The 26857-nt window shown below is 47.2% G+C and overlaps 2 protein-coding genes across 7 annotated transcripts; both read right to left on the bottom strand.

Moving 5' to 3' along the window:
• On the bottom strand, positions 1-8810 carry LOC116598562 (RNA-binding protein 4). 2 transcript variants are annotated; one of them, XM_032357556.1, is made up of 4 exons: positions 8711-8810; positions 7331-7753; positions 3415-4108; positions 1-1558 (listed from the first exon to the last, which is right to left on the bottom strand). In XM_032357556.1, the coding sequence occupies exons 2-3, from the start codon at positions 7740-7742 to the stop codon at positions 3423-3425; spliced, it is 1098 nt and encodes a 365-aa protein (XP_032213447.1). In that variant the 5' UTR covers positions 7743-7753; positions 8711-8810; the 3' UTR covers positions 1-1558; positions 3415-3422. The 2 variants fall into 2 exon arrangements, with proteins under 2 accessions (XP_032213447.1, XP_032213448.1); XM_032357557.1 differs by lacking the exon at positions 3415-4108.
• LOC116598561 (RNA-binding protein 14) lies at positions 8796-24876 on the bottom strand. Of its 5 annotated transcripts, none has more exons than XM_032357553.1 (3): positions 24422-24875; positions 18685-18795; positions 8833-8904 (listed from the first exon to the last, which is right to left on the bottom strand). In XM_032357553.1, exons 1-3 carry the CDS (start codon positions 24756-24758, stop codon positions 8885-8887), a joined length of 468 nt encoding a protein of 155 aa, XP_032213444.1. In that variant the 5' UTR covers positions 24759-24875; the 3' UTR covers positions 8833-8884. The 5 variants fall into 5 exon arrangements, with proteins under 5 accessions (XP_032213445.1, XP_032213444.1, XP_032213441.1 ...); XM_032357550.1 differs by lacking the exon at positions 8833-8904 and adding an exon at positions 15669-16554 and having other exon boundaries at positions 17331-18795; XM_032357551.1 differs by lacking the exons at positions 8833-8904; positions 24422-24875 and adding exons at positions 15669-16554; positions 23925-24411 and having other exon boundaries at positions 17331-18795.
• Between the last annotated feature and the right edge of the window lie 1981 nt (positions 24877-26857).

The following is a 26857-nucleotide window of genomic DNA, read 5'->3' as shown; positions in this document are numbered from 1 at the left end:
TGTGTTCAGCAATTGATTGTATTTTGAGGGTGAAAGAAATCAAACATTATAATTTACAGAAAAATGGTTGCTGGCAGTATTAAATGAGAACAAATGACCAATCGTGGGGTTTCATACAGAGCAAACATTCAGTAGGTTACAAGTCATATACATACAGTTATTTTCATCTTGGCCATCTATGAATTAGAACCAGTCACAGGTAGAAGCCTGAAGTAGAAAAATTGAGAATTCGCTCCACTAAATACCAGATCGTTTTTATCGCCCATCCCAATCCACCTTTCCTAAGGGATACCATAGATGCTCAATATTTATTAAATGAATGGTACTAGAAAATACCCTACATAAAGCCTTACTATTTATAATGTTAAAATTCGCACCAAGGTACAGAGAAGAAAAAAAAATCTGGGAGACAATCTGACAGAAGCCTGGAACTGAAAGGCAGTGGCTCATTCTTGCACTCATCCCCATGCACCTTACTAAATATTCTAAAGCTCATTGCTGGGTCCTTTTCTGTACCTATCATTCTAAAGGCTCTAAGTACAAGTTAATGAGGTGCTAATGGTACCATTCAGGTATTCTTTGGATTTTGGCAGAGCTATAAAAACATGGCGAAAGGCATCAAAATATGTTACCTATTGGCCTAAGGTAGCAGCAGAATGCTGACAGAGCCACAACTTTATTTTTCCATACGGCATGAAAAATGAAAGCTGACCTATTCCTTCAAACACTTCCTTTTCCTAGAACTCTACCTTGGCAATAAATCACTCTTGATGTACTGACTGGGTGGTTAGAATGGTAGTAAGAGGTACATGATGATTGCTTTGCAGACAAGGAAAAACCTGTATCTCAAAACTACTAGTAACTAGTTGGTTTCATTACAAATGTGGACTAGTGGGAAGAAGTCTTTACTGGAATAAGGCTACTTGGGTTCTTCTGCACACAACCTCTTTTTCCTTTTGTACCTATAAGTTCTATCTACAATAAAGTAACAGCAATGATGTTCACCCCGAGTTCAATGTCAAGCTCCCTGAACCTCCCCTTCTCTTCCAGGGACAAATAAAGAATCCAGACACAAACCCAAGCAAAAACTCTCTCAAAGCACACATACCCTAAGTTGAAAAACCATTTATTTCACCGGAAAAAAAAAAAAAAAAAAGTTATCCAACTCTATGTGTATACCCGCCACAAGCCTTTGGGCCATAAAGACTCAGGAGTAGTGACACTCTCATCAAGGTCATTCCCAAGTCCAACACCCACTGGAAGCAGGAGGCGGGGAGACAGCACAACCCCCACCACAGTTTCTGCACACAATGAGGCCTGCTGGGAGAACAGAACATAAATGGGAAACTACAGAAGTATTAAAGAACAGGAAGAATGGGAAAATGGGCAGGAAGGAGGAAAGGAAGAGGTGGGTCTGAACTTAGCAAGGTAAATTAAGGTCCACGGTTCCTGAGGGACTGAACGTACAGAGCCGAGAACGTCCCGGAGATGGGGTACCACGAAGGGTGTATTCTCATGCACAACCGCAGCTCGGAATTTCAGCCCACACACATCCCACCTGAAAGAGAGCACAATACAGGGGCTTTACAGCAAAGCTCAAAAGGGCTTTCCTACTTAAAACTTCAAAGAGCATCTTTGTGAATTCTGGTAACTTGACAATCCTTTTAAATTTACTTGTACCCATTCCCAGTATCACAATAACCTCTACAAGTGAAAAGAGCTTGAAGGCCAGAGAGTAACTGGGAAGGTCAAACAATCCCAGGCTGGGCCTTTCTCTAAATAGCAAATACTTTTTCAGGAAATTAAGCAAAGACAATGCACTTCTCTTGAAGTTAACGTTAGCATTCCTCAGAAAAGGTTATTTCCACGTCAGAAATTATCACTAGAGAGCAGAAAAAAAAAAAAAAAGAAAGGTTCCAATTAGCTCTCTGGGGTAAAAGTCAAAAGTATGTTTGAATCTGGGTTTACTACCAAGGTCCAAGTTAAAAATCATTCAAGGTCCAGGCAAAAGTAGCATCGTCTGAACAAACTTTAAGACCTGAGGGCATCCAACTCTGCCTAGTGAAGAAACTAAAAGACTGCAGAGGAGGGTATGTATAAACTACCTATCAAATCATTCATTCTTTTCCAGCCCTATCAGAGATTTCCTATCCTATAATCCCGGGGAAGTCACATATACCTTCTGCCTTAACTCAAAGATGACAGAATGTCACTCACCCTGTCACTAAAAAATTATGGATTAAAGGTACTGTCTGGGATACACTGGGGACTACCCCAAACAAAAGGTGTTGAGAACCACCCTTTAATGCAACAGCAATCTCCAACACCTAGAGCCCAAAGCTGGCAAACATCAGAAAGAATATACTCAAGTAGAGCCAAATGGATCATGAGGTTCAAACTGTAGAGCAGAGGACAAAGCCAGAGGGACTCAGGGTAGAGCTGGTGGTTCAAGAGTATTAAATGCCCATTATCTAGTGGGAAGACAAGGGAGTGATTTGCTTAAGGCAAAGCTCCCAACCCTGGTGTTTGTGCAGATCTGTATTACTATACAACTTGAAGAAGGGGTGAGGATGTCCACCATAACACTGTGGGACAGTTTAAAAAAAAAAAAAAAAAAAGGAAAAAGAAAAATACTGAGCGAAGTAAACAGGCTCTTATAGGACAGATTCAAAGACAAAGCAATGGAGTGGGCAATCTATTCAGGGAATGAATCTGTGCTAAGTGGAGAAGTTGGATTTGAGTCTATGCCCCAGACTCCTTGTTTAAAGCTTTATAAATTAAGATCTCTTTTCTCCTCTTTGCCCCAACTTACCATCAAAGAAGACTTTCCTATAAAGCTCACAGGGAGTGAACTGTTCAGGAATGTCAGAAAAACACTGCTTCAAGATTAAGATGATGCCACCTGGGTAGTCTTCATAGTAACTGGGACCCAAGCAATGATGACTAGTTAACTAGTTATCAATTTTATATTACTATAGGTCATATCCGACCTTTCACATAGCACGGAGCAGAACAGGAAACTTGCAACCCTTAATAATGTCGCACACCTAGGAATTTCAACAAAGGCTCTGGAGAAACAGCACACCTCAGTCTGAATATATGGGTCCCAGGTTCAGTTCAATTACAGCACATAGGTGTGACCCAAGATTCAGCACACCATTCTTTGCTTTTCCAGGCACAAATAGCATCAGACGGACTCCCACTATTAGGAGCCCTGAAAAATAGCCATGAGGGCTACGGATGTTTATATATTTCAAAAAGTTAGGTAGTTAAGGTCTTCTCCCTAGCCTCTGAACCATGCTAGTAACCTTACCCTGACCCAGCAAAAGCAAGCAAGCAGGGCAGCCTAACTGGAGCCTTTAGGCTGCAGGAGGGATGGCAAAACCAGAACAGGGGACACCCCACCACTCTCACCTCAAGCCTTAAAAGGCTGAATACCGCGCCCGATCCGCATACTGCTCCCGCTCATACCGGGCCATGTCGTACAGGGAATTCCGCGCGGCCGCCGAAGCTTGGGACAACTCACTCTCATGCCCGTAACCGTAGCCCTCTCCAACAGTGGGGACTGGGCCTGTAGCGCGACGCAGGGGGCTCCGATCCCGCCCGTAATATGAAGTGGAAGCTGCGGTAACAGCAGCAGCGGCTGCTGCAGCAGCAGCGGCTGTAGCAGCAGCAGCTCCTGAGGTCGGCAACAGGTGTCTATCGTAGGGATCGAGAGAGGTGGAGGTGAGGTGACTGGCCATGGCTGTGTTCTGGACTTGTGGCAGCTGGGACAGGGTCTGCTCTGCGTAATTATACGCAGAGGCAGCTGCAGCCGCCACTGCCTCATAGGACCGGGCAGCACGGCAGCGCTTGTAGTAGGCATCGAGCGCTCCGTACGCGTTGTTGTAATACAACGAATCCCCATAGCTCATGGTGTAAGGTGTACGCACTGCTCCATATTGCTCATTATATTGCTCGGTAAAGTCTGCCACTCGGCCCGAACGATCTATCGGACACTCTTTGGACCAGTGCCCCTCTTTCCCGCACCGATAGCAGCCGCTCTGGTCTCCCATCCCGGGCGCAGTCCTAAGCCGGCTGGTGGACAACTGCACGTGCATTCGTTTGCCTTGAAGAAACAGACGCAAGAAGGGTTGCTATCACTCTTAGTCATAGCCCACGCCCCTACCCCAGACACTGGTCATAGCAATGGCTTTACCTAGACAACTCTAATGCAGAATTCATTGCCAAAAAAAAGTTAAAAAAAAAAAAAAAATCCACTATACAAATTCAATATAATGACTTGATTTCAGGCAAAGATCAGTTAGATGAGGTGTTTCAGCTGTAACACTAATTTAATGCTTGTTCCCAAAAACAAGCACTTCATCCTTTGCCAAGTCACTGCAGACAAAAACTACCCTGAACAATGGCCCACTGTCAAAAGAAACTACAGTAAGACTCCTCCAAGATTCTGACATTTCCCATCTTCACCACCAAGACTGATTTCCTTAAGTGGGATAATGCAAAGGCCAGTCCTCTAGCTTCCCACCCCAAAATCAAAGAGATTAAAACCCTAGAGTTACCACTGATGGAGAACATGACCCAAACATGATCTATGGCTGAATGGGATAAGCAAGTTTCAAGATTTCTGGAACAACACTCATGAACTGGGGGAAAAGGGATAATAAATACACACTGAAGGACTGCCTTTCTCCTTAACACAGTCCTTTCAATTGCTGGTCCTGACAGTCATTCCACCAAAGATTCTTTACAATCTGATGGCTAACTTCAGTGACCTCCTAAGGAAACAGGACAGGCAATTCACAAGATGCCTGAATTCTTAGAAAGATTTTGAAAAACATGGAAGAAAAAGGGGAAGAAAGGGGAGAAAAACTAAGACTAACCAGTATTATTAGTGGATCAAAGAGTTCGTTTTAACGAGATTAAAGTACTTTTTCTACTTAAACTAGGCATCCGAGAGATTCTAAAAATACACAGTTAATAATGCTATCTTCTGCTGAAAATTACAATTTATATTCTGAAAATAAAAAAATATTACTTCTGGAAAACTTTACAAAAGAAACTTTTCAAGAAGTTTAATGTTTAAGATCTTTTCACAGTAAGTTTCCAGCTAACATAATCTACCAATTTACCTGTAAGCAAAATTCCAACAAAAATTTCCAATGCAAGTGGCTATGATGTACCCAAACATGCAGATGTCAAAGTGAATGGTTAGAAGCAGGAGAGAGTGAAGAGACAAGTCTTCTACTAAGATCTAACAATACAGAGGTTGGTAAATGGACCATTTCACATGCAAACTTAGAAGTCCTGGGAAGCGGGAAAAGGAGGTGAAGGATCAAACTACCCCAAAAAATCCTGCTGTAAACATTACATCTGGTTGGTGTAGACAGACTGCAAGTTAAGAACTAAGATACCCAATTAAGTACTTAACTGTTTTAAAGTGCTCACCTATGTCCCTCTGGCATTTGCCCATGGGGCCACTTTGGCACCTAACAAAACCAGAGAAAACAAACCTTGCACATTCACGACATAAAGGTCATTAACTAACACCCTGACCTAAGGATGTGTCAATTCCAAAGCGGGGGTGGGGGGGGGGGGGTGGGGGGGGGTGGGGGGGCGGTGTCTTTAAAAATACCTACAATTGATGTCTTTTAAGTGAGCAAACAACAGAGAACACAACGGACACTGAAAAACTAAAAGGGTTAAAAGACCACTTAATAAACACTGCTACTCCTTGTACACAAAGAACTCTACTGAACAGTAGTACTAAGGAGAATGACTAACAGTAAGAAAAGCAGTGAAAATAAAAATAAGCGTAAGTGGCACCAGACAGCCTACAATTCATATGCCAAAAGTTATGCCATCCTTATCGCATAAGCTGTCCTGAACTGGTACACACTGGCCTCCCCTTAACACGTGACTGCTACAAGCAGGCACAGCCACCCATCCTATGACTGGATTAAAGTGGAGAAGAGTGTCCAAAAATTAGGTATCATATCACAAACCCTCCACACAAAGGCAGTCCTGACCCCAATTAAGTTGTTGACAACAAACAATTCTCAACTTACCAATTAAAAAAGAAAAACTAGACCTGAGAGACTAGTGACACTTTTCTTTAATAATGCACAGCAATACCCACGGCACAGTGCATCTGTTACTTGGAGGAACGATGATCAGACCTCCAGCTCTAAGAAAGGTCCAATTTAAGGGAAATAAACACCAAAACAGCAGCAATGACTCTTAACAAGAGTACTCAGGAAAGGAAGCAGTAACTACCCTGCCTGGGCTAAAAAGGTTGGAACATACTTTAAAATGTAGCAAGAAGTTGTGGCAGTATCCTGTTTAACTCAGTAGCAGTCACAACCAAAAAGAAATGGCTTTTTGATACTAGGGACACAAAAGGGAGGGGTGGAGGGGTGGGAGAAGAGTTAGCAACTCACCATGGTTACCACACTCACCCTTCCCGATTGCCACTCTGCCATTCTCGCCATAGGAGCTCAAATCTTAAACCAAGAAAAGATAAAACCTTCCATATAAAGGGACAATCCATAACATTACTCATGCTGCCCTCCAGGCACACTAACAATCTAGCCAAGGCTCTAAGGTTAACACCCATCTAGATGCTCTATTCACCAAGGATGTTTAGTCTACCTTCCAAGAGTAAAAAGGCATTGCCATTACTGCCCCCCAAGCCCCCAAATCTCCTCCTCAGAAACTCCTAAATCAGACCTGTATTCTGGAGTAGCTTCAACCTCCAAAGAGAACCTCTTGGTACAAGCGTACACAGAAAACCAACAAGAGCAATAAGCCTTTAAAGACACCAGCTATCTCGAGACTAGTTATTTAATGATCACTTATCTTTACTGGGAAGTTATGAGTTGGGACTGGGTGGGGGGGTGTTGCTTAACAGGGATCCTGCTCCCTAAAGTGTTGCTTAGGATACTCTTGCCAGATTCTTTATATGTAAAATAAGATATAATGCTGATACTGGGCTGAGGCAATAAATTCAGAGTGAACCAATGGAACGTGCTCTACCAAGAAAAGGGAAAAAAATTAAAAAGACAAGATAACTGGGGATATCAAAGGAAAAGTATTTCTGTGCTACTAGGCATAAGAGTCTTAGGGGTTCCAAACTAAAGCCATGTGGTAGACATGGCCTAAGGTAAAGCCTCTACATCCCATGCATTCTCCATTTTAAGTCCATCACCCACAGTGCTTCACCATCAACACCAACAGCTGTATCTCTACCCCAAACCCCTCCCTTTACTTATCCAACCTATTTTCTGCACATAGCCTGCGTTCAGCCCTCTTCCCAAAGAGGGTGGTTCACCTTGAAACTCTGTGTTGTCAAGGCCCCTGATGGCCTCCACTGCATCCTCCGCCCGCTCCATATGTACGAAGGCATAATCTTTCACGATGTCACATTCAATGACTGGACCATACTCCTCAAACTTGGCCCGAAGCTCTTTGTTGGTACAGGTGGGACTGATGTTGCCCACATGCAACTTTGTGGAGGTTTTGCTCTTATTCTTGCTGGCTTCCACGTTGATGTTCACCCCGTGCAGCTTGTAGTGGTGCAGGTTGCGGATGGCATCCTCGGCCGCCGTCTTGTCCTCTATGTGCACAAAGCCGTAGTTCTTAATGATGTCACATTCCAGCACCTTCCCATACTGCTCAAAGAGTGAGCGGATCTCCTGCTCTGTGGCCTCCCGGGGCAGGTTTCCGATGAACAGCTTCACCATCTCGACACAGCCTGCACGGGAAGAAACAAAAATTCCTAACAAAAGACCTAAGGCTCACGTTGATTAAAACAAAACAAAAAACTCTAGCGAATATTTCCAGTTTTCCCTTTCTCTTACACGCCCACCTCCACAGAACAATCAAAGGAAAGTGGGAATAAGGAGGCCCACTACAGTACAAAGGATAGAACCCGTAAGAATGGGAAAGTCTGTAACAAAAAGGTCCTTAACAGACAAAGGGTTTGAGAAGAGTTGGGAAGCTTCTAACGCAAATGGAAATGAAAGCGAGGGCGTACACGCACGGCTAGAGATACTGGGCTTTTCTAGCCACTGTGAGGTCAGAAAACGAAGGTCTAAATACTGGCTGGCTGAACTGACTACTGAAATTACGAATTAGCTCTTCCTCTTGCAACCGAGCGAGCGGCCACCATTTCCGGGAAAGTGGGCCTTATAATGGCTACGTTTTCGGGTTTCCTTTGGAAGCAGTGAACCGGCGACCCGGGCCGGAGAGCTCGGCAGGAGGAAAAGTACGGTAAGTGCAAGAGCGGAGAACGCCTCTCCCGAGGTGCCATCCTACGAGCTCCTGCAGAACGGGGAAATGCGTGGCCTGAGAAGGGGCTTCAGACTCTTCAGCCAGACAACAGCGTCTCGGGGCCCAAGGAATTCTAGAAAAGGGTTTCAATTTTCCTGAGTCCAAGGAAAACGCGGTTATCTCTATGGAAACCTCTAGGCAGGAAACCGAGCCAAGTCGGGTAGAAGGCAAGGTGGGGAGAAAGCAGGGTATTCTCGGGGGAGGTCGTGGGGGAAGGGCTGCTTCAGGCTTACCGCGCAGTGCCCAGCACCGAGGTCTGCTCTCAGAGACGGGTGCGGAGGCCGCGACCCCACTACGATACCCCTGAAGCCCAAAGAAGTGAAATAAGATTTAACAAGACCAAAAGAAAAAGACAGTGGAGGAGCTTGGAGTCTCTCACCCGCACGGAAATCAGCAGGGGCTCTTCCTCGCGGCGCAGACGCTTCTGACAAAACGCTAAAATGGCGGCGGCCGCAGCAGTGACTCTGGGTAGAAGGGGAGGTGAGTGTACCAGCGGATTGGCTGCTCAGTTAAGTTAAAGGCAGGCGTTCCCACAGTTCCTCTTCCTGATTGGTTACGACCAACGCCAATTACCTGAGAGGCCGGGAAGAGGTGGAAACGTCAGTAACCCCGGAGCTTTTATGCGAATGCCAATGAGCGCCTATCTGCCGAAGCCGAAGTCACTGATTGGGCAAGAGGTCGGCGTGAGGGAGGAACTACAAACGTGGGCTTCGCCGGCGGGGTGCGGCCCGCCATTAGGCGGAGCGAGCTGAGGCCCCGGTGTGGCGGTCTTTAGCTTCATGGCGCCAATTTTATGAAGCTTCCACGTTTTGCCACCGACACGTGCACATCCTGACACTCTCCCCCGGCCCATTTTGCCTCCTCCAAATTTCTCCTTCTACACTCCCAACCACCGACCCCTCGCAGCCAGGATGCCACGAACGATTAGCAGACCCAAACGCCAGGTAAGAAAAATAACGAAGCGTCCCCGTCTGAAGCACCAACCTCCTCATTTGCCCAAGAATCCACGCTGTAGCCCTAGGAGTCCCGGAGCTCCCCCCGGATCAAAACTACTGACATAGATGGTGAAAGGAGTTCTGGAAACGGTTAATGGGCGCGGCTTCAATTGGTTTATAACGGCCCCGAAGTTGGCCCGGTCGGAGGCTGCGTTACTCAGACGGCGCTGAGACCAGCTCCCGCGAGGAACCAGCCTCCCGGGGTGGGTCCAAGATGAAGAAAAACGGCTTCTCTGTGTGACCTTGAAGATTGAAAACGCCCCCACCCCGCCCTGAGAAAAAACTGGAGCAGCAAAGTTTTTTGTTTTATTTTATTGGGCACCATCTGCCAGAGCTGCAGGTTTAAACTCCTAGAACCGACCTTTAGGGGAGCCTAATCACATCCAACTATAAACAAAATACAATCAAGACAGCATTCTCCAGAGCGTCCGGCTCCCTCATCACATCTTTCTTTCTCATCCTTTGGCTTCTTCACGTAATCCCATATCCATCGAGCAAGCAATGACCCTTTGCGAGGCAGCTTTTGAGGAGAGAGTTAAAAGCTGGAGTGCGGAAAGGTGCTGAATGAAAGAACTTAAAACAAAAGCAGTGAGTTATCTATGAGGCAAGGGATGACATTGGAGTATAACATGCAACGGTCCAACACAGCCCCCAGAAAGAGGGGTGGGGACCATAAAAAGAAAGGAGTCAAAGTTATGGAAATGAGTTTTTAAACTGGACATGACTCTCAGGAATCAAGTGGTGGAAAACTGGTCAAGACATTCTAGGGTGGGAAGAGCAAAGGACCTAAAAACATTGAAATATAACATTTACAGGTGTAGTCATTAATGGTGGTTCGTTTTCATTGTGGATTTTGATATTGAAACTCTGAGTAAAGGCCATATAATCAGTGATGAAGAAAATCAATTCCACGTTAGTCAGCTGTGTGTGTGCCCTTTTGAGGGGGCCAGCCATCAGATGAGGGTCAGCACTCAATCTGCAGGGAAACACATCTGGTATAGAAATCCTCTCAGCTCCTTTCAGTCTGATCTTTCAAATTTTGTGTGTCCCAACTGCCCTGGAGATAAACTTTCTTCCAAAATAACCAAAGCAGAAGAGACCCACTCACTCTATAAACTAAGAATCTCTCCAGGCCCAAAGGGGAGAGGACTGGGAATATAAATCTCAGGATCACAATCCATGCCAGTTTGCAGACCACAGCCTTCCCCCCCCCCCCCAATCCTGTCCCCAACACCCTCAATCTAATTACTTGATTTACCTTCTGAAAGCCTTTAAGGTGAAGTAATCACAGGTTTCATTTTGCACGCTCATCCAACTCAGTAAAAGCACATTAAATCATCACCCGATTCTTAAAACCCACTGCAATTGGAAAATTGTCAAACTCACCCTGCCTGATCTGGTTCTTGCCAGAATCTCCTTAACAGCCCCCACCCCGACACACACAGTGCTCCACCCCACACACCCCAAACCCCAATTATGCTCCAGTACACTGGCCTTTTTGTTCCAAGTTCATTCAGGCTGGAATGTTCTTTCCCCAGGTCCTTTGGTGGCCACCTCACCCCCTACCCCAACCCTACCTTGGCACTCCATGCCATGACTTCATGTTATTTTTCCAAATACTTACCACCACTTGAAATTCTATTTGTTCATTCCATTTCTTTCCACCTTTTCCCCCCTCCCTCATCAAATACTTGTTCAAGGACAGGGACCCTTTCTTTGTCCTTACTCTATCATCAGTGTTAAATGCACCTGGAACATGGCAGGCACTCAATTATTTGTTGACTAAGTTAACACAGAGGTGAATGAATGCAAGACTTCTCGGGAACCAAAAGGAGTAATACTTCGGATTTTCAGTCAATATCAGTTTAAGACCATTCGCCCTTATTTCCAAAAACAAGCACTTTTACCCCTATTACCTAGTATGCTCTCCAGTCTCCCTCAAACAGAAAAAGCAGGTGCTCAAAAGCCAGGGGGTAACTATGGTACAGCTTTTGATCATCAGGAATACCTGCTTGACACATGCTAAAAAATGAAGCTTTAGGTAGAAACATCTGTTTGTAGTTCAAGCATCTCCATACTGATATTCACCTATCCAACTCTATTGTATTGAGCACTAAAGCAGCTTAATATTCATCCCTTAAAAACCATTAAGGTTTACAAATCATCTGGTCCGAATCCTCTACCTTACCAACCCAACTTTGCAAAATAGGATTGAATGCAGAGTTTTAAAAGCACCCTGTCCAGTAACACTTTAGGTGCTACTTGGGTGATTTGCTGATAGAGTTACCAAGCACCTAAAAGGAAAGCGACTTGTCCAAAGTCATCTAGACAGCTGGTATCTGTCACAGCCAAGCAAAAATACACATTCTCACTGCAGATCCCAAAAAGACAGAAGTCTGGACTCTTCAAAGAGCAATAAAGGAAAAATCCAAACTTAAGGGTGAAACACTGATGTCAGTGAAAACCATTCAAATGTGAATAAACAAATCTACTACTTTAACACCCTTAGGGGTGAACATATATAATTTATACATGTTAAACTCTGGCTCCTACCCAGAAACGATTACTGGTTTAACAAGAGCTCAAATTAAAAATCAGTATTCTCCAGGGATGTCCAGATTAGCCTTCCTTGACTAGGCCAGTCAGGCAAGCTTCCTAAACCTCCAATCCCACTGGCAGCTACACCCTCTTACCCTCCCCCCTTAATGTTTCTGCAGGTTTCCTACCCCATACCTTTCTTTCCCACGCCCAAAGAGAATCTGATCTCAAGACACTGAAGTGTTGTCTGAGACTGCAAGTGACAAAAACTGGTGTGGTCCGTGTCCTATTTCACTCCTAGGTACCACTCATTCAAAAAATCCAGTTTCACGGATTCATATGTGCTGTACTCACACCTACATCCAAAGTCCTTTGCTCAAATGTGTTCTACTAGGCCACCCCAATCTCTCCAGAATGTTCTAATTCCGGTCTGTGAGATAGCTAGCACTTAAAGAGCAGTGGCTATATATGAGGCCCTACACTTGTCACATGTTCTCATCTGATCCAAGTATTATAATAATTACAAGCAAAGTCCTGGATAGTTCAATTCAAAATACTGATTCAATCCCTTGATCTACTTTCTAACAAAGTGAGAATTTTTTTTTTTGTTATTTAACCTACAGCCTCAACTTCCCCATTCATTAGATTTAAAAATACTTAAATGGCACTTGGATTGCAATGAAGATCAAATGAAATTCCTGTATGAAATGTACTTTTAATGGTGCTTAGTAAGTGTTCAATAAATGTTAGCTATTATCTTCATTTTATAGACGAAAAAACAGGCAGAGTTCCTGACACATCCAAGATCACAAAGCTAAGTGATAGAAACACGATTCCAACTCAGGAAACCTGGTTTTAGAGTCAACACCCTTAGTCATTCTCTCTGTACCAAGTCAATTTTCCAACCGAACAGATCCTATTTCCAGAAAGTTGTAACTAGTGGAACTGCCTTGTATCTTTCACTATCCTAGTATTGTTTATTAACTGTAAGTAGTTCACTGAGATAGGTCCTATCTCCCCATATTATAAATTCAAGGTCAGCCCAAGGGCTCAGCTACTTCGACACTGTTATTTCCAGTCGTATAAACACACAATATTTCAAATGATTTAGAGCTACTTGAAATAATTTTAGGAACTTTTTTCCTTGGAAAACCCCTTTTGTGATCTCTCTAAAGGTAACTATAAAATTTAGGTGAACATAAATTTTTCACCTGCTCATCTTTTTTTTAAGATTTTATTTATTTATTTGAAAGAGCGGGAGCACAAGCAGTGGGGAACATCAGAGAGAGAGAGAGAAGCAGACTCCCCGCTGAGCAGGGAGCCCGACGCCGGAGACTCGATCCCAGGACCTTGGGATCATGACCTGAGCCCAAGGCAGACGCTTACTTAACCAACTGAGCCACCCAGGAAGCCCTCACCTGCTCTCCACCTTTTCTTCTCTACTATTACCCAACCTTCTATTAGATACAGTCCATAAATCTAGGAAATTTGTTTTCATTACGACCTCAGTCATCCCCTATTATAGTCAGCTTACTTGGCTGGATAGGGCAAAATGACTGGAGAACCAACAGTCTGTGCAGACACTGGTAGAGCTTAACTGATGTGCATAACTAAACAGCAGCCTACCGAGAGGCTGACCCAGTCGCAGTGACAGTCCCATTGCCTCCAGTACAAGGGATGGGGCCCCAGGTCTACCCCAGGCAGAATTTGAAACAAAGTCCAAACCTCAGAAGGGAGCAGACTGACAAGGCCGGAAGCCCCTATGTGATCTTGTTCCAGGAATAAATCATCTTAAACTTCTTCAATGAAGGCCAAGTTGTAGAGGTAACAGATGCAGAAGTGCAAAAATCTGAAGCCACTGGGAGCCCATATTCCCCACCCTCTTATCCCAAAGCACATAGTACGTCTGTCCTCCCATTCACTCAACCCAACCACCTCCAAGTTATAGGACCCAGGAACTCAGAAATCCACAAAAAGCAAAGTATGAGTGGGCTATAGGATTAAAACAGGTGGCATATTTTAAATAAAAGAGGAAGGGAATTTTAAAACAATCTGCAAGAAATAAGAGAATGACATGATTTAGCTTTGTACTTGCTTCTACTTAAACAACGAAAAACCTCAGGGCTGAGGCAGCAAGGGCATCATGACCTAAAGATGCTAGTGATCCTCTAGGGCCAGGTCACTCTGAAGAACGTGGGCTGCAATAAAGAATGCTGGCCCCAAGAGCACATTTAGCTGTTTTTTTTACAGGAACCCTGGGATTAGGGTAGTGGCAGCACCCTCACTGGAGAAAAAGGAAGACAGAAAGCCACATGACAAAGAAATATCACAAATACAAAAGCCACAATCACAGCCCTATAATCAACCAACCCTCTATTTTCCAGAGTAATAATCGGAGCTAAGCTTGTTAGCTTGGCCCTCAGATCACCCCACCCTCCCTGCAGAAAAGTGACAAGAAACCCATCGAACTCCCCCTCCCAGTCCTGTAAAGAAATGAAAAGGAACAGCGAAGCACCTGGAGGCAAAGCAGTGAGCAAAAAGAGAAGCAAGGACAAGAGCTATGGCCCCAGTAACTCCCCGAAATTACAGTCAGCATACACAAAAGCTCATGGTTATAAAGATTATATACTTCTGCCCACTGGGCAGAGGGAAGAGAACATCTGGGGGAAGCCACTGTCACAGGCAAATTCACGAGAAGCCAGTGAGAGGCAGAAAAGAATCCACCTGAACTCCACCTGATTTGACAGACAACTCCCCCCAAATCGCCTTGGCCCAGCAGGCTCCCATAATCCAATCTCTAAAGCCCCCTTTCCCAAAAGAACATCAGCAGGTTCCTACCCAGCCAGTTTGCTTCCATTCACTCATTATCAGTAAGCCCAAACTTCCATCTGGTCCGTGGCTGGAACTTTTCTTTATTCTTTTTTTCTTTTCTTTTTTTTTTTTTTTTTTTTTTTGCCCAGGCCCTCTCAACACCCCCCAACCCCCCACCCACCCATCCCAGAATTCAAGTATAGAAAGAATCTTCCAATTCTCACCCTAACCCAGCATCCCTTCTTGGGTTATGCTTGTACCTCACCCCTTTCCCAGTCTGTGAGGACACCTTCAACTATAAACCCAGCAAGAAAACATCTAGAAACCCCAACAAATGGAGATAAGGGAAGTTGAGTCTCAGAGCACTATTACGGCAGAAGTTGGCAGGACGCAGGAAGGACGCTCCATGGTGATGTTCAACAGGCGGAATACCGGGTCTCTAGCCAGATTCCCCAGACCTGCTTCCGACTGTCCCTGCTCCTCCTCTCTCTAACCACAGGGAAGTACCAGACACTGACATCACCCCTACCCCACCACTGGCTCCCTTCTGGGTCCCAGCTTCAGCACTCAAGCCCACCCTCTGGAGAATCCTCTAGACTTTAAGCACCAAAGCATTTCACTTCCCCACTTCTCACTTGAGAAGCCATACCCCAGAACCACCCCGCTGAAGCACAGGTTGTTTCCGACCTGGAGATAAGTTAGGGGGAAACAGGCAATAAATTTACTGCACCTTGGTGTGATCAATTCAAGTTAAGGGCTGAGAAAGTCCAAGCAACTTGGTCTGGACTCTCCAGTCCTAAAGATGGCAGACTAGCAGGCCAACGATGACCTATAACCCTCTGGGCAGCAGGAAAATCACTAATTCCCACATTCAAACCCCTTTCCTTATCTGCCCTGGGGTTATCCAGCTGCCTTTCCCTTTGCTGTCATGACTTCCTGGATGTCAAACTGGCTCCTCTGAAACTGAGTGCAATCAAGACAATGACAACCAGGTTTCCAAACTGCAAATTGCCCCAAGTTTTATTTGTAGTCCATACAAAAGGGAAAAAAAAAATCAAGGTTTTCTAACACCACCTACTTGGGGAGATGGGGACGTGGGACTGTGCCACTCAGCATCAGCTATAACATCGGGGGGACAGTAGGGATTTGGACGTATACCAACCGACTGTCCCGACAGGAACTCAGTCTCAACACAGTCCATAGAGGGACAAAGTCAGGGCCCCCTGGACTGCTGGCACAGCTTGGCGCATAGGAAATGGTTAAGCTAACCCTTTCCTGGCCTCCCTCACATCTAAAAAGAAAAAGGCGCCGCCGACCTCAGCTGCAGGTTGCTTCCCCATCCAGACGACCTTAAATATCGCGCACAAAAATAAAAGGGAGCCAGGAAAAAATAAAAACGTAAAAGAAATTCCCATCCTGGGAGATGGGAAGCAGGGGAGAGGGGAAACCGCAGATCTAGAGCCAGTAGCAAGATTTGCTGCTGAGGCGAAGGAACAAAGTAGGTTACTGCCGAACACTCAAAAGGATCATCTCCTGGGGAAGGCCCACAGGGTAGAGGGGATGAAAAACCGCAAACGGGAGAGGAATGGGCCAGTGGTTATAACCCGGGTCTGCACCCTGCCCCACCTTTCCTCTCCTTCCCTCCCTGTGGTGCCCCATCCCAGGATGGCCCTACATGCGGCGCTGGTAGCCAGAGTGCATCTGAGCTGCCCGCAGGTAATCATTATAGGAGCCCGAATAGCGTGCGTAATCGGAATGGGCATCGGGCAGGCGACGGTAATCCAGCGAGGACTTTGTCGGCGAGCGGCGGAACGAGAGCTGCGACTCTGATAAACGGCGGTAATCAGAGAGCTCGGCTAAACGCCGGTCGGAACCATACCTAGTCGAGAGAAGAAGACAGTTGGTGAATGAGACAATTGAGGGGAGGGCTCCAGGTGGGCATGGGGGAGATGCCAATGGGGATAGGGAGGGTGTGATCAGATTGGTCTCCAACAAACACGATTTTGTCAGAAGGCTCATCACCCTATCCAGGGCAAGAAATCAAGCCTGGTTCAACTCAGTGGGAAACCAAGCCCACCACCGAAGCCCTCCCTTCTCAACTGGCCAAGGTGGATTTGGTCTACATTCCCAAACCACAAACAAACTATCCCCCCTGGGCCCTGCACAGAAAGACCTTGGTTGTTTATCAACAGAACGGCGGACGAAAGCAAGGTCCCCAACTTCCCAAAGAGTGGACGCACCTCCTACACCTTGCCTTCAGCCGGTGAGTGCCAAAGGGACTACTCTTTCAAACCCACCCCACCAAAGCCAGGACAACCACGTAACAGGCTTAAGGATCCTTGAGACGGTGGGAAAGGCTGTAGGCCACAATCCTGCAGGCAGTAGCTCCAATGGCACTTGGGCTAGCCTAGACAGGTGACACTCTTCCCAGCCTGACTAGCTGGTACCACCCCAGGCTGAGCACTAATGCTCCACCTGAACCCTGGTGACCAGAAAAGTTCACAGACATCAACCCCTTCGGCCTTTGGACATCCCATGGGAGTAGAGGAGTGAAGACCAAAGGAGAGGCCAATGGCTCCAGTTTCCCTCCCATGCCAACCTCAGCCCCTTGCCCTAAGCCCCAGCTGGGGGCAGAGGCGGGGGGGCATACAGTACCTTTTCGACATGGCGACAGCCTTTTTGTAGGGATCGTCGTAGCTGGCCCGGGGTGGGGAGAGGCGGGTACGCTCATAGGGCGGCGGGGTGCTGTTGGCGTTGGCAACGGCCCCCTGGGACATGGACAGGTAGGCTGCAGACGGCTGACCTGCCCCATCGTAGGCATTGCCCGGCTGGCCACGGTAGGAGGCAGCAGCCTGGGGATGCTGCTGGGCAGCATAGGAAGCAGCCAATGAGGCTGACGACTGAGTGCGGTACGGAGCTGCCAGGGTGGCAGAAGGCTGGGCCCCATAGGCAGCTGCAGCACCATAGGAGCCGGTGGCTGCGGCAGCTGACTGAGCCCCATAGGAGCCTGACAGGCCCATTGATGCTTGAGCCCCGTAACTATTCAGCTGGGTCTGAACAACCGGCTGGGCCCCATAGGAGCCAGCCATTGGGGTAGTGGCTTGTGCAGCGTAGGCAGCTGGTTGGCTGGCATAGGCAGCAGCTGTAGCTGGCTGTGCCACATACGCAGCCGGCTGGGAAGAGTAGGAAGCAGCCTGTTGTGCAGCGTACGGGGCAGACTGCGCATTGTAAGAGGCTGAGGGCTGGGCATTGTAAGAAGCTGCCTGGGCCCCATAAGCTAGTGAAGAGGCTGCAGACTGGGCCCCATAAGAGGCTGCCTGGGCCCCATAAGAGCCTAGGGAGGAAGCTGCTCCCTGGGTGTTGTAGGAGGAGGCAGCCGCACGAACCCCATAGGAAGAGGCAGCCTGCGCGCCGTAAGAGGATGGCTGGTTACCATAGGAGGCAAGGGAGGAACCCTGAGCCCCATAGGAGTTGAGCGAGGAAGCCGCAGCTGGCTGACCCCCATAGGAGGACAGGGCCGAGGCCGAGGGCTGGGCTCCACCATATGGGCCAAGCGAGGAAGCTGCAGCAGACTGGGAGCTAGGGCTAGCCAGCTGGCCCCTGTATGGGGCCCCAAGGGAGACAGAGGGCTGAGCGCGGTAAGAGGCTGCCTGGGCTGTCATGGGCTGAGTCCGATAGCCGACACCCAAAGAGGCAGAAGGCTGGGCCCTGTAGGCAGCTCCCAGCGACACTGAGGGCTGGGCCCGGTAGGTGGCTGGCTGGGCCGTCAGAGGAGCCACATAGGAGGCTCGGGGAGGTGAACGGCGCAGGGGGCTGCGGTCGCGACCAAAGAAGGGTGGTGTGGGCTGACGGGCTTGCCCATCAAAGCCACCAGTGCTGTTGCCAAAAGCCTGCTGGTAGTCGAAGGTGGCAGAGAAGCCACCAGTTCCAGGGAATGCCGTATCCCCAGCCCCTGGTTTCTTGGTCTTGTCCCCAGACTGGATAGCCAGGCCGGGCCCCTTCTTCTGACCCTTGGTTGAGAGTTCCACGTTGATGCGCTTGCCCTTCACTTCTTTGCCGTTGAGCTGCGCGATGGCGGCTTTGGCATCTGCTTCCTTCTCCATGTGAACAAACGCGTAGTCTGATAAAGCAGCAGACAGAGGGTTAGCAATTAGGGGGGCAGGGCATGCTACCTGATGGGTCCCAAACTGGACACACAACAGCACCCAGCTGTTGCCAGCTACCTCCAGGCCTCCAAACCCTCCTCTCCAGGAGTATGTCATGAAACATGGCTCCCATGTATCAAAGCTTCCGACCGTCCCAAGCAGTCACCTTTCCCTATGGCCTTCTCCCCAGTCTCCCCTATTCCCCTGCAACTTCACCCAACTTTCTGGCAAGAGAAGAAAGAGCAAAGAGGAACTGTAACACCAGATGAAAATCTTTCCAACTCCTGTAAGTGTAAACCACGGACAAAACACAGAAAGGGTCCTGGATCACTCAATTATTCAGTGTTCTCTAACCCAAGGTCACCAAACACTACTGCTCACCTTTGACGCTTAACTCTGAAACACTGGAAATGACCACTGTCTTAACATGACCCATGTCTCAGCCCAGGGTCCAATTAAAGCAAGAGAGCTAGACTCCAATGCACACTTCATGAAATTCCTCCAATGTGATCTCCCCCTTTCTCAGAGTACTTCCACGCACAGGCCTTCATCTGGGCCTCACAACAATCCTGGGAGGCGGCAGAGCAAAAGATCGTGATCTCTACTTTACAGGTGGGGAAACATACTCAGAGAATATTTACATGCCCTGCCCTAAATCAAAATTTATTAGAGCCAGGAACAGAATCCCAATTCTTCTGTGCCCCTTCACTACCCGTCTATCCCTGAGAAGTCAGTGTGTAAGGCAGAACTGTGTAACGTGACTAGAAATTTTAAACTTACAACAGAAGCTGGAACGCACGTAAGTAAGCCAGTGAGGTGTGGGAATGGAAATCAAGCCTCTTGGCTGAGTTCAGGCCTAAGGCCCCTCTCCCAAGCTACAGAATATCCTCTACGTGTTCCTCTTTAAAGGACAGAAATACACCTTAACCCTTGGACTCCTGTTCACAGGGCGACTGTTTACAGGGAAGATCTGGTTTCCTAGACTCAAGGTGAGAAGCTGCGATTACTGCAGCTTGTGGGCTCTGCTAAGCAGGTTACCCTTGAGGTCCTCATTCAGGATTTCAATGAGCTGTGGTGGGATACAAACTCAAGACAGGACGCTGATCTCAAAGTCCTCAGCTACCACACAGAAGGAGACAATTTTAGATTAGAAGAGGGAGGAGTGGGAAGAAATTCTTATTCATGCTCAAACTCACAAACCACAAAGGTGCAAGGAGGATATGAAAAACAATGAGAAGATCATGCTCTTGGGAGATAAAGCCATGCACTTAAATCCATCTGAATCTGTGGCTACTTAAGTACTAAGTACCTGCATGCCATCTCTCTCATATTAGTTTAGGAAATGAAGAACTACCTGAATGAAATCACTAAAATTCCATCCTTGAAGATAAGAAATCCTTTTAAATAGCCTTGAAGTAAGTGTCCTCTAATTTCTAGAAACTTTCATACTGGGATGCCCTCTCTAGCTGCTCTGAGAGAGCAAGTCAATTTTTCTCAATGTGAGGCATGCCACCAACCTGCGTCTCGTACAAATGAAAATAAAAATGTAATTAACAGGTACAAATCATAAGTATGGTACAGCACAAGGAATCCTGGGTTAGGCACTTAAAAGTCTCACTTATAGACCCAGATATCACTGACTTGCCAAATCTGTCCTACCACCTCAGAGTTAGAGGAGATTCAAATAAGAAAATAAAAGTGCCTGGGGCGCCTGGGTGGCTCAGTGGGTTAAGCCGCTGCCTTCGGCTCAGGTCATGATCTCAGGGTTCTGGGATCGAGTCCCGCATCGGGCTCTCTGCTCAGCAGGGAGCCTGCTTCCTCCTCTCTCTCTCTGCCTGCCTCTCTGCCCACTTGTAATCTCTCTCTGACAAATAAATAAATAAAATCTTTAAAAAAAAAAAAAAGAAAAAAAGAAAATAAAAGTGCCTTGCAAAATATAAATAGCTATATAATAAAGAATTAGATGATTATTTAAGTCTAGAAATAACCATAAGCTTCTCCCCCTACAGAACACTTTCCTTCATTTTTAATAATAAAAAACAAGAGTTACCGAAACATTTGTATATGCAAACTTAGAACCTGCCAGAGATGATAAAAAAAAAAAAACGAAGCATCACAACTCTCAATCCTCACACCCCCATGATCAGAACCTGATTTCCCACCTACCAATTTAGGCAAGTGTTCCTTTTGGCTTAGCCACAGGGTACCAGAACTGTCCCTATGGTCTCTCACCTCCACTTTGGGTAAAGGTAGCTAAAAATAGATACTATGGTCAGAGATCTCCTTAAAAACAGGCTTGGCTGACCCTCCAGAGAATGCAACTGGTAAGCAAAAAATGGGAGCTTGTAGGCAGATTAAGAAAAATGAAAAAATCTCCAGGCACTATGAGAGAGTATTAATGAATGATATTATAGTCCTGGCTAATCCACCAGCAGATTCAAAGTAGGAAAAACACCCAACAAAAACTTCAAACGGTTTACAATAGCGACAGGACGTCCCACTGTCTACTCCCTATTTAGCTGGGTTTTGTTAAAAAAACAGACCAAATTGAAATCTGAAAATTGGGATTTCACATGTAGAATTCAACTGACTGCCCAGATAAGTTATATCACTGATTTTTAAAACTTATTTTTTAAAAAGCCATCAAATACACTTAAAACCAATTAATACCAAAAAAAGTTCCTAAGCCAGACATTATAAAGAGATATGTGACTTGGTTGTACAGCTGATTCAATGATATCAGGGCTTACTTACCCTATCACAGCCAGGAGCCAAACCAAAACCTAGCCCTATCAAAGATGCCCAGGAACCCACTTAATCCTAGGACAATGTAAAACCAGAAATCTAGAGAACTCCAGGACCCATATGCCTGAAGAGCTAGTTCAAAAAACAGTAATCTCTGAAAGAAATCCACTGCATTTAAAGGCACTAGCGAACAATCTTTCAAACAGATCACCTACGGTGATTGATCACAATTCCTCTAGCACCAAAGTTAAGAGAATCTAGAAAAATGAGTTTTCCTATCCTCAGAAGAGTGAAAATCTCTTAACTTTAAACTACAGATTTGTTACAGGAGGGTAAAATGGACCCCTACAAAAAACAAAAACAAAACAAACAAAAAAACCACAAGAACAAAACAAAACAAAAACACAGAGGAAACCATTTCCTCTTCTGCCTTACAGACCTCCCCCTGAAGCCTAAATGGTTCCTAAAGCTGTCAACAACTCATACTTCATTTCTGAACAACCAATAGAATGTGACCTGTGGACAGTAGTTACAATCCCTGTCGCTATGGAGATTTTTGCTCTGTAAATCCAATCACATCTAAGCTTCAAGGGTAACCAGGCAACTATGTTTTCCCTCGGTGAAATAAAACAGAACTGGTCTGCTGTGCAACCCCAAGCTTCTGTGCTGTTCAAAGACCCCCACAGCCCAACACCAAAAGACTCGATCATCGAATGCCCCATTCCCAACCCAAGAAATTCGTGTTTATAAAGCCAGAGCCAGTCTCTTCTGCCAAATTCCCCACTTAAAAACTTCACTTTCTTGCACCTCATAGAGACAGAAAAGCATCAGTGGAGAATATGACAGTCAAATCTTTCCCAGAGTCTCTTACATCAAAGTGTATCAGGACCTCTGGTATTTATCAGGCTAACTACAAATAAGAGCTAACCACTACTCCTTGATGTAATTAACACATTTCTGCTAACTGAATGTTTACAAAAGGATAATAGACATAACTTTCGCTTTCTCACTACAAGTCCGCCAGTTCTATAAACCACATGCTATTATCCACTTCACCCTCCCCACCACTGTCACTTGGTCTCAGTCCAGAGCGAATCAAGGCAAATTTTCGGTTTCTCTACCACCTGAAAGCAAGTTCTTGACCAATGAGTTCCATGGAGACTGTCCCCTCAGATGCTAGTTTCTAGATTCCCAATATAGTAGGCATGTTGCCTGAGAACCACAAAGGAAACTTGGTAGATCAATTAAACACAGAACTCTCATAATGAGTCATGTACCCCCATTCATTTCCTGGCCAGATGCCCAATCTAAAGTCCTTTCTACTCTTAACTCTAAACAAAAACAAAAATCAATGCACCACAAAGCCTGCCTTAGAGCACCAGCAGGAAAGCTTGATTCTGGATATTTGCAGACTTGCACAACCTGAGTTCAGGAAAACAGAATGTGATATTAACGCAAAACAAGGAACTGCTCCGAGCAGTGGAGACTACCACCCTTCACACTTTCCCAGTTACAAAAAATACAAAGAATGGCCCAAAAGATACACCTTTCCAAGAGAGCAAATGAAGTGTCTTGGTGGAAACAAGCACCTGCACCCACTTATTTCCTAACCCCTAAACTTTTCACACAGGGTAAGTAAGGGCAGGTATGAATCCAACACCCAAAGTAGGGCATCAGATGCTCCCCCAGGCTGCAGCCTTGACGATGGCAAAGTTAACTCTGATCTGTTCCCAAGGGGAACGGAAACTAGCCACATACACAAGGGTTATCCCAACAAACCTTGCCAACATAAAGGAAACAGAACTTACGGGATAGAAACCTAGACTACAAAAGTTAACACTGGGTCCCAAAAAGGAAGTCCGGCCTAAATTAGGGATACATTTTTCTCAAAGGCCAACTAGGGATCTACCCTAAGGATCAGACTACTCCAGCAAAGACAAATAGCAAGTAAATGTGTTTTGCCAATGTTTAACCAAGAACCCTCACACACCCCTCTCAATGTCCCCCTCAGCCACAGAGTATACGCCCCCTTGCAAAATCACCGACCTTATAAAAAAACACAGCCCCAAGGGCATGGGCTGGCAGGTAAAAGTTAAGGAAGAGAGGCCTTCATAAAACAAGCCTCCTTCCACATTCGAAAGGTCCGGGTTTCCAGTTTATAGATGTAAAATCGAGCCCAAAGTAAAAAAACCCAAGTTTGAGGGACTTGGAAAATAGCGTTGCCACACCTAACCCACCTAACGATACTGAAATGCCAAAGTGATTCGGAAGGGGCCCCTCCTGTACCTACGAGTGAGTAGACCCATGCCACACAAAGCTAAAAGATCCCAGCCCGAGAAACGTCCAAGGGCCCCGTTACCTTCCGCTCGGGAGCATTCATCGGGAGGGAACACGAGGGTGGCCTTGGGGCCTCAGCCCCGACCTTTTCCCTCTTCCCTTGCTCTCTGACCGACGTCTGGAGAGAAAGTGGGGAAGTGGCGAAATCTTCCCCGCTCCATGATCCGGCTTGTGCCCGTCACTTCCCAATTTCCGCTCGGTGCCAGGCCCAGGAGACCAGTGAAGACGCGCCCCCGGTACACTCGCAAGTCTCAGGCGCGTCCCCGGCCCCGTAGCTCGGCTCACATCGGCCGCCGAACCCACCCAGAGCCGCTTCCTCCCATCTGGAGAATGGTGCTTGACCACAGGGGAGGAGGGTGGCTCTACCCAACGCGCCCCCAACACCTCCGGCCTCGCTCCCGCGGACTTCCCCACCCTCCCCAACCGCGCGGTGACCAGACCCCCGGGAAAGGGGCGTGGCTAACAAGCAGAGTGCCCAGAGCGCGCCCGCGCCCCCGCCCCCGCGCGCCCCCGCGTTACCTTTCACCACGTCACACTCGATGACGCGTCCGCGGCGCTCGAAGAGGCTGCGCAATTCCTGGCTCGTGCACGCAGCCGACACATTGCCCACGAAAATCTTCCAAGTGTTAAGAGGCCGTGGGCGCGACATCTCCACCACGAGCGCGCGCCCCGGCCGCAGCTCGTGGCCGTGCAGAGCCTCGATGGCGCGCAGCGCGCCTGCGTTCTCGCGCATGTGCACGAAGGCGAACTGTTTCATGACGGCGCAGCTCATGACCGTGCCGTAGGGCGCGAAGAGGGCTGCTAGCTCCTCTGGCGTTGTATCCGCCCCATCGACGTTTCCCACGAATATCTTCATTTTGTCGCCGCAGCCGCCTTCCCGGGGAGCCGGGACCTCTCCTCCAGCGACAGGCGAAACGTCCGACCGGCCGGCAGTCCTCCCCAGGAATGGCTGGCGACCGAGAACCCCGCCGCGCAGGCGCCCTGACCTAACCAATCGGGGCCCACATCCCGCGCGTCCTGCATCCAATCATAGAGGCTGAAAGAAGATGCTCTCAGGCGCAGCCAATCCCAGAGGGTCTGGAGCCCGCTCGTTAGCGGAGGGGGCGGGAAAGGGACGACGGCGCGCGACCAACCGCCACTGCCGGGGGGAGGGGGAAAAGAAGGGTTGGAGAAGGGGGAACGCGCGCGGGGAGCGTCGGCGGCGGAGAGGCCTAGTCGGTGAGATGGCCTCTGGCCGGGGTGGGGCCGGGATCGGCGGGCGCGAGGAAAAACTTTGTTCAGTCGGAAGTCGGAGCTCCTCCCATTCTGGCAACGTAGGGCAAACCTGGAGGCGGCAGCGGGCCTGTCCACGAGAGGGTCGGGCCTGGCCGAAGAAACCGGGACAGCCGCCTTCAGTCCGCAAACTGCCGCCTCCAGGACTGTGCTGGGCTGTCCGTGGGGCCCGAGAGGCATCTGCCCCAGAGAACCCTCGTGCTGTTAATTCATTCTTTGGAAACACGTTCCCTGATGTTGCTGAGGTCCTGGCGGAAGATGGAGAGTGAAAAATCGGACTCTCGTCCCTGCCTTTATGGAATTTCCACAAGAAGAATAATGAGATGTATCTCTCTTGCGTGCGTTGAAAAATTTTCCACAATGAAAAGTTTAATGAAACAATATTAGGTCAGAACAGTTCCTGAGGGAACAAAAGTTGAGGCTTAAAACAAAATAAAAAATTCAAAACCAACAGGTGTAGGTAAATAAAAGTATTTTGCATGGCTGAAGACATCAGAAACATAAACACATGCGACAAACTCAGGACAATATTTTACCTGCAACATGCGCATTCTCCTGATTCTATAGAACACCTACCAAATGGGCAGCACCAAGGGTACAGCTGTGAACCAAAAGTGACAAAAATGCTGACCTTGGAATTTACACTATGGTGGACAGAAACATAATAAACAACGAAGTAAAGCATATAGACCATAAGGACATAATACCATGAGATGGTATTAGGGGCGCCTGGGTAGCTTCTTCGGTGGGGGGACCCACTCTTGTTTGCAGCTCAGGTCCTGATCCCCGGGTTTTGAGTTCTGGCCCCACACTGAGCTCTGTGCTGAGTGTGGAGCCTACTTAAAAAAAGTAAGAAGTGGGGCACCTGGGTGGTTCAGTGGGTTAAGCCTCTGCCTTCAGCTTAGGTCATGATCTCAGGGTCCTGGGATCAAGCCCCAAGAGAGGCTTTCCGCTCAGCGGGAGCCTGCCTCCCCTTCTCTCTCTGCCTTCTCTCTCAGCCTGCCTCTCTGCCTATGGATCTCTGTCAAATAAATAAATAAAATCTTAAAAAAAAAAAAAAGTTAAAAAAATTGTAGTGCTAAAGATTTGAAATGACAGAGCAAGCCATTTTAAGGAGACTCATTCCAGCCAGAAAGTAACAAGTCAGTAAGTCTTGGGGCAAGAGTATGTCTGCCTGTCCGAGGAACAGCCATGTGCCAGCATGGCTGGAGACTGTAACAGAGTAAATAATAGAGCATGAAGTTTAAGGGAAGGTTGTAGCACCACAGGGGCCATTGAAATGACTGGTTTCACTTGTTTTAAGTGTTTATTTTATGCAACATTTCCATACCTCACCAGGTTTGCATCACAAGTGCACTTCTTAATTCCCATCCCCTGTTTAACCAATCCCTCACCCACCTCCCCTCTGGTAACCACCAGTTTGTTCTTTATAGTGAAGCATTTGTTTCTTGGGGGCCTGGGTAGCTCAGTCAGTTAAGCGTCCAACTTGATTTCAGCCCAGGTCATGATCTCAGGGTTGTGAGGTGGAGCTCCACATCAGGCTCCATACTGGGTGCGGAGCCTGCTTGAGAGTCTACCCCTCCCCACCCCTCTCTCTCTCTTTCTCCTTCTTAAAAAAACAAGTCTAATTCTTGGTTTGTGTCTTTTTTCCCTTTGTTCCCTTGTTGTTTTTTTAAGATTTTA

This window comes from Mustela erminea, chromosome 9, assembly GCF_009829155.1.
Source record: "Mustela erminea isolate mMusErm1 chromosome 9, mMusErm1.Pri, whole genome shotgun sequence".
Classification (NCBI taxonomy): domain Eukaryota; kingdom Metazoa; phylum Chordata; class Mammalia; order Carnivora; family Mustelidae; genus Mustela; species Mustela erminea.
This window is presented reverse-complemented; position numbering and strand designations above follow the sequence as displayed.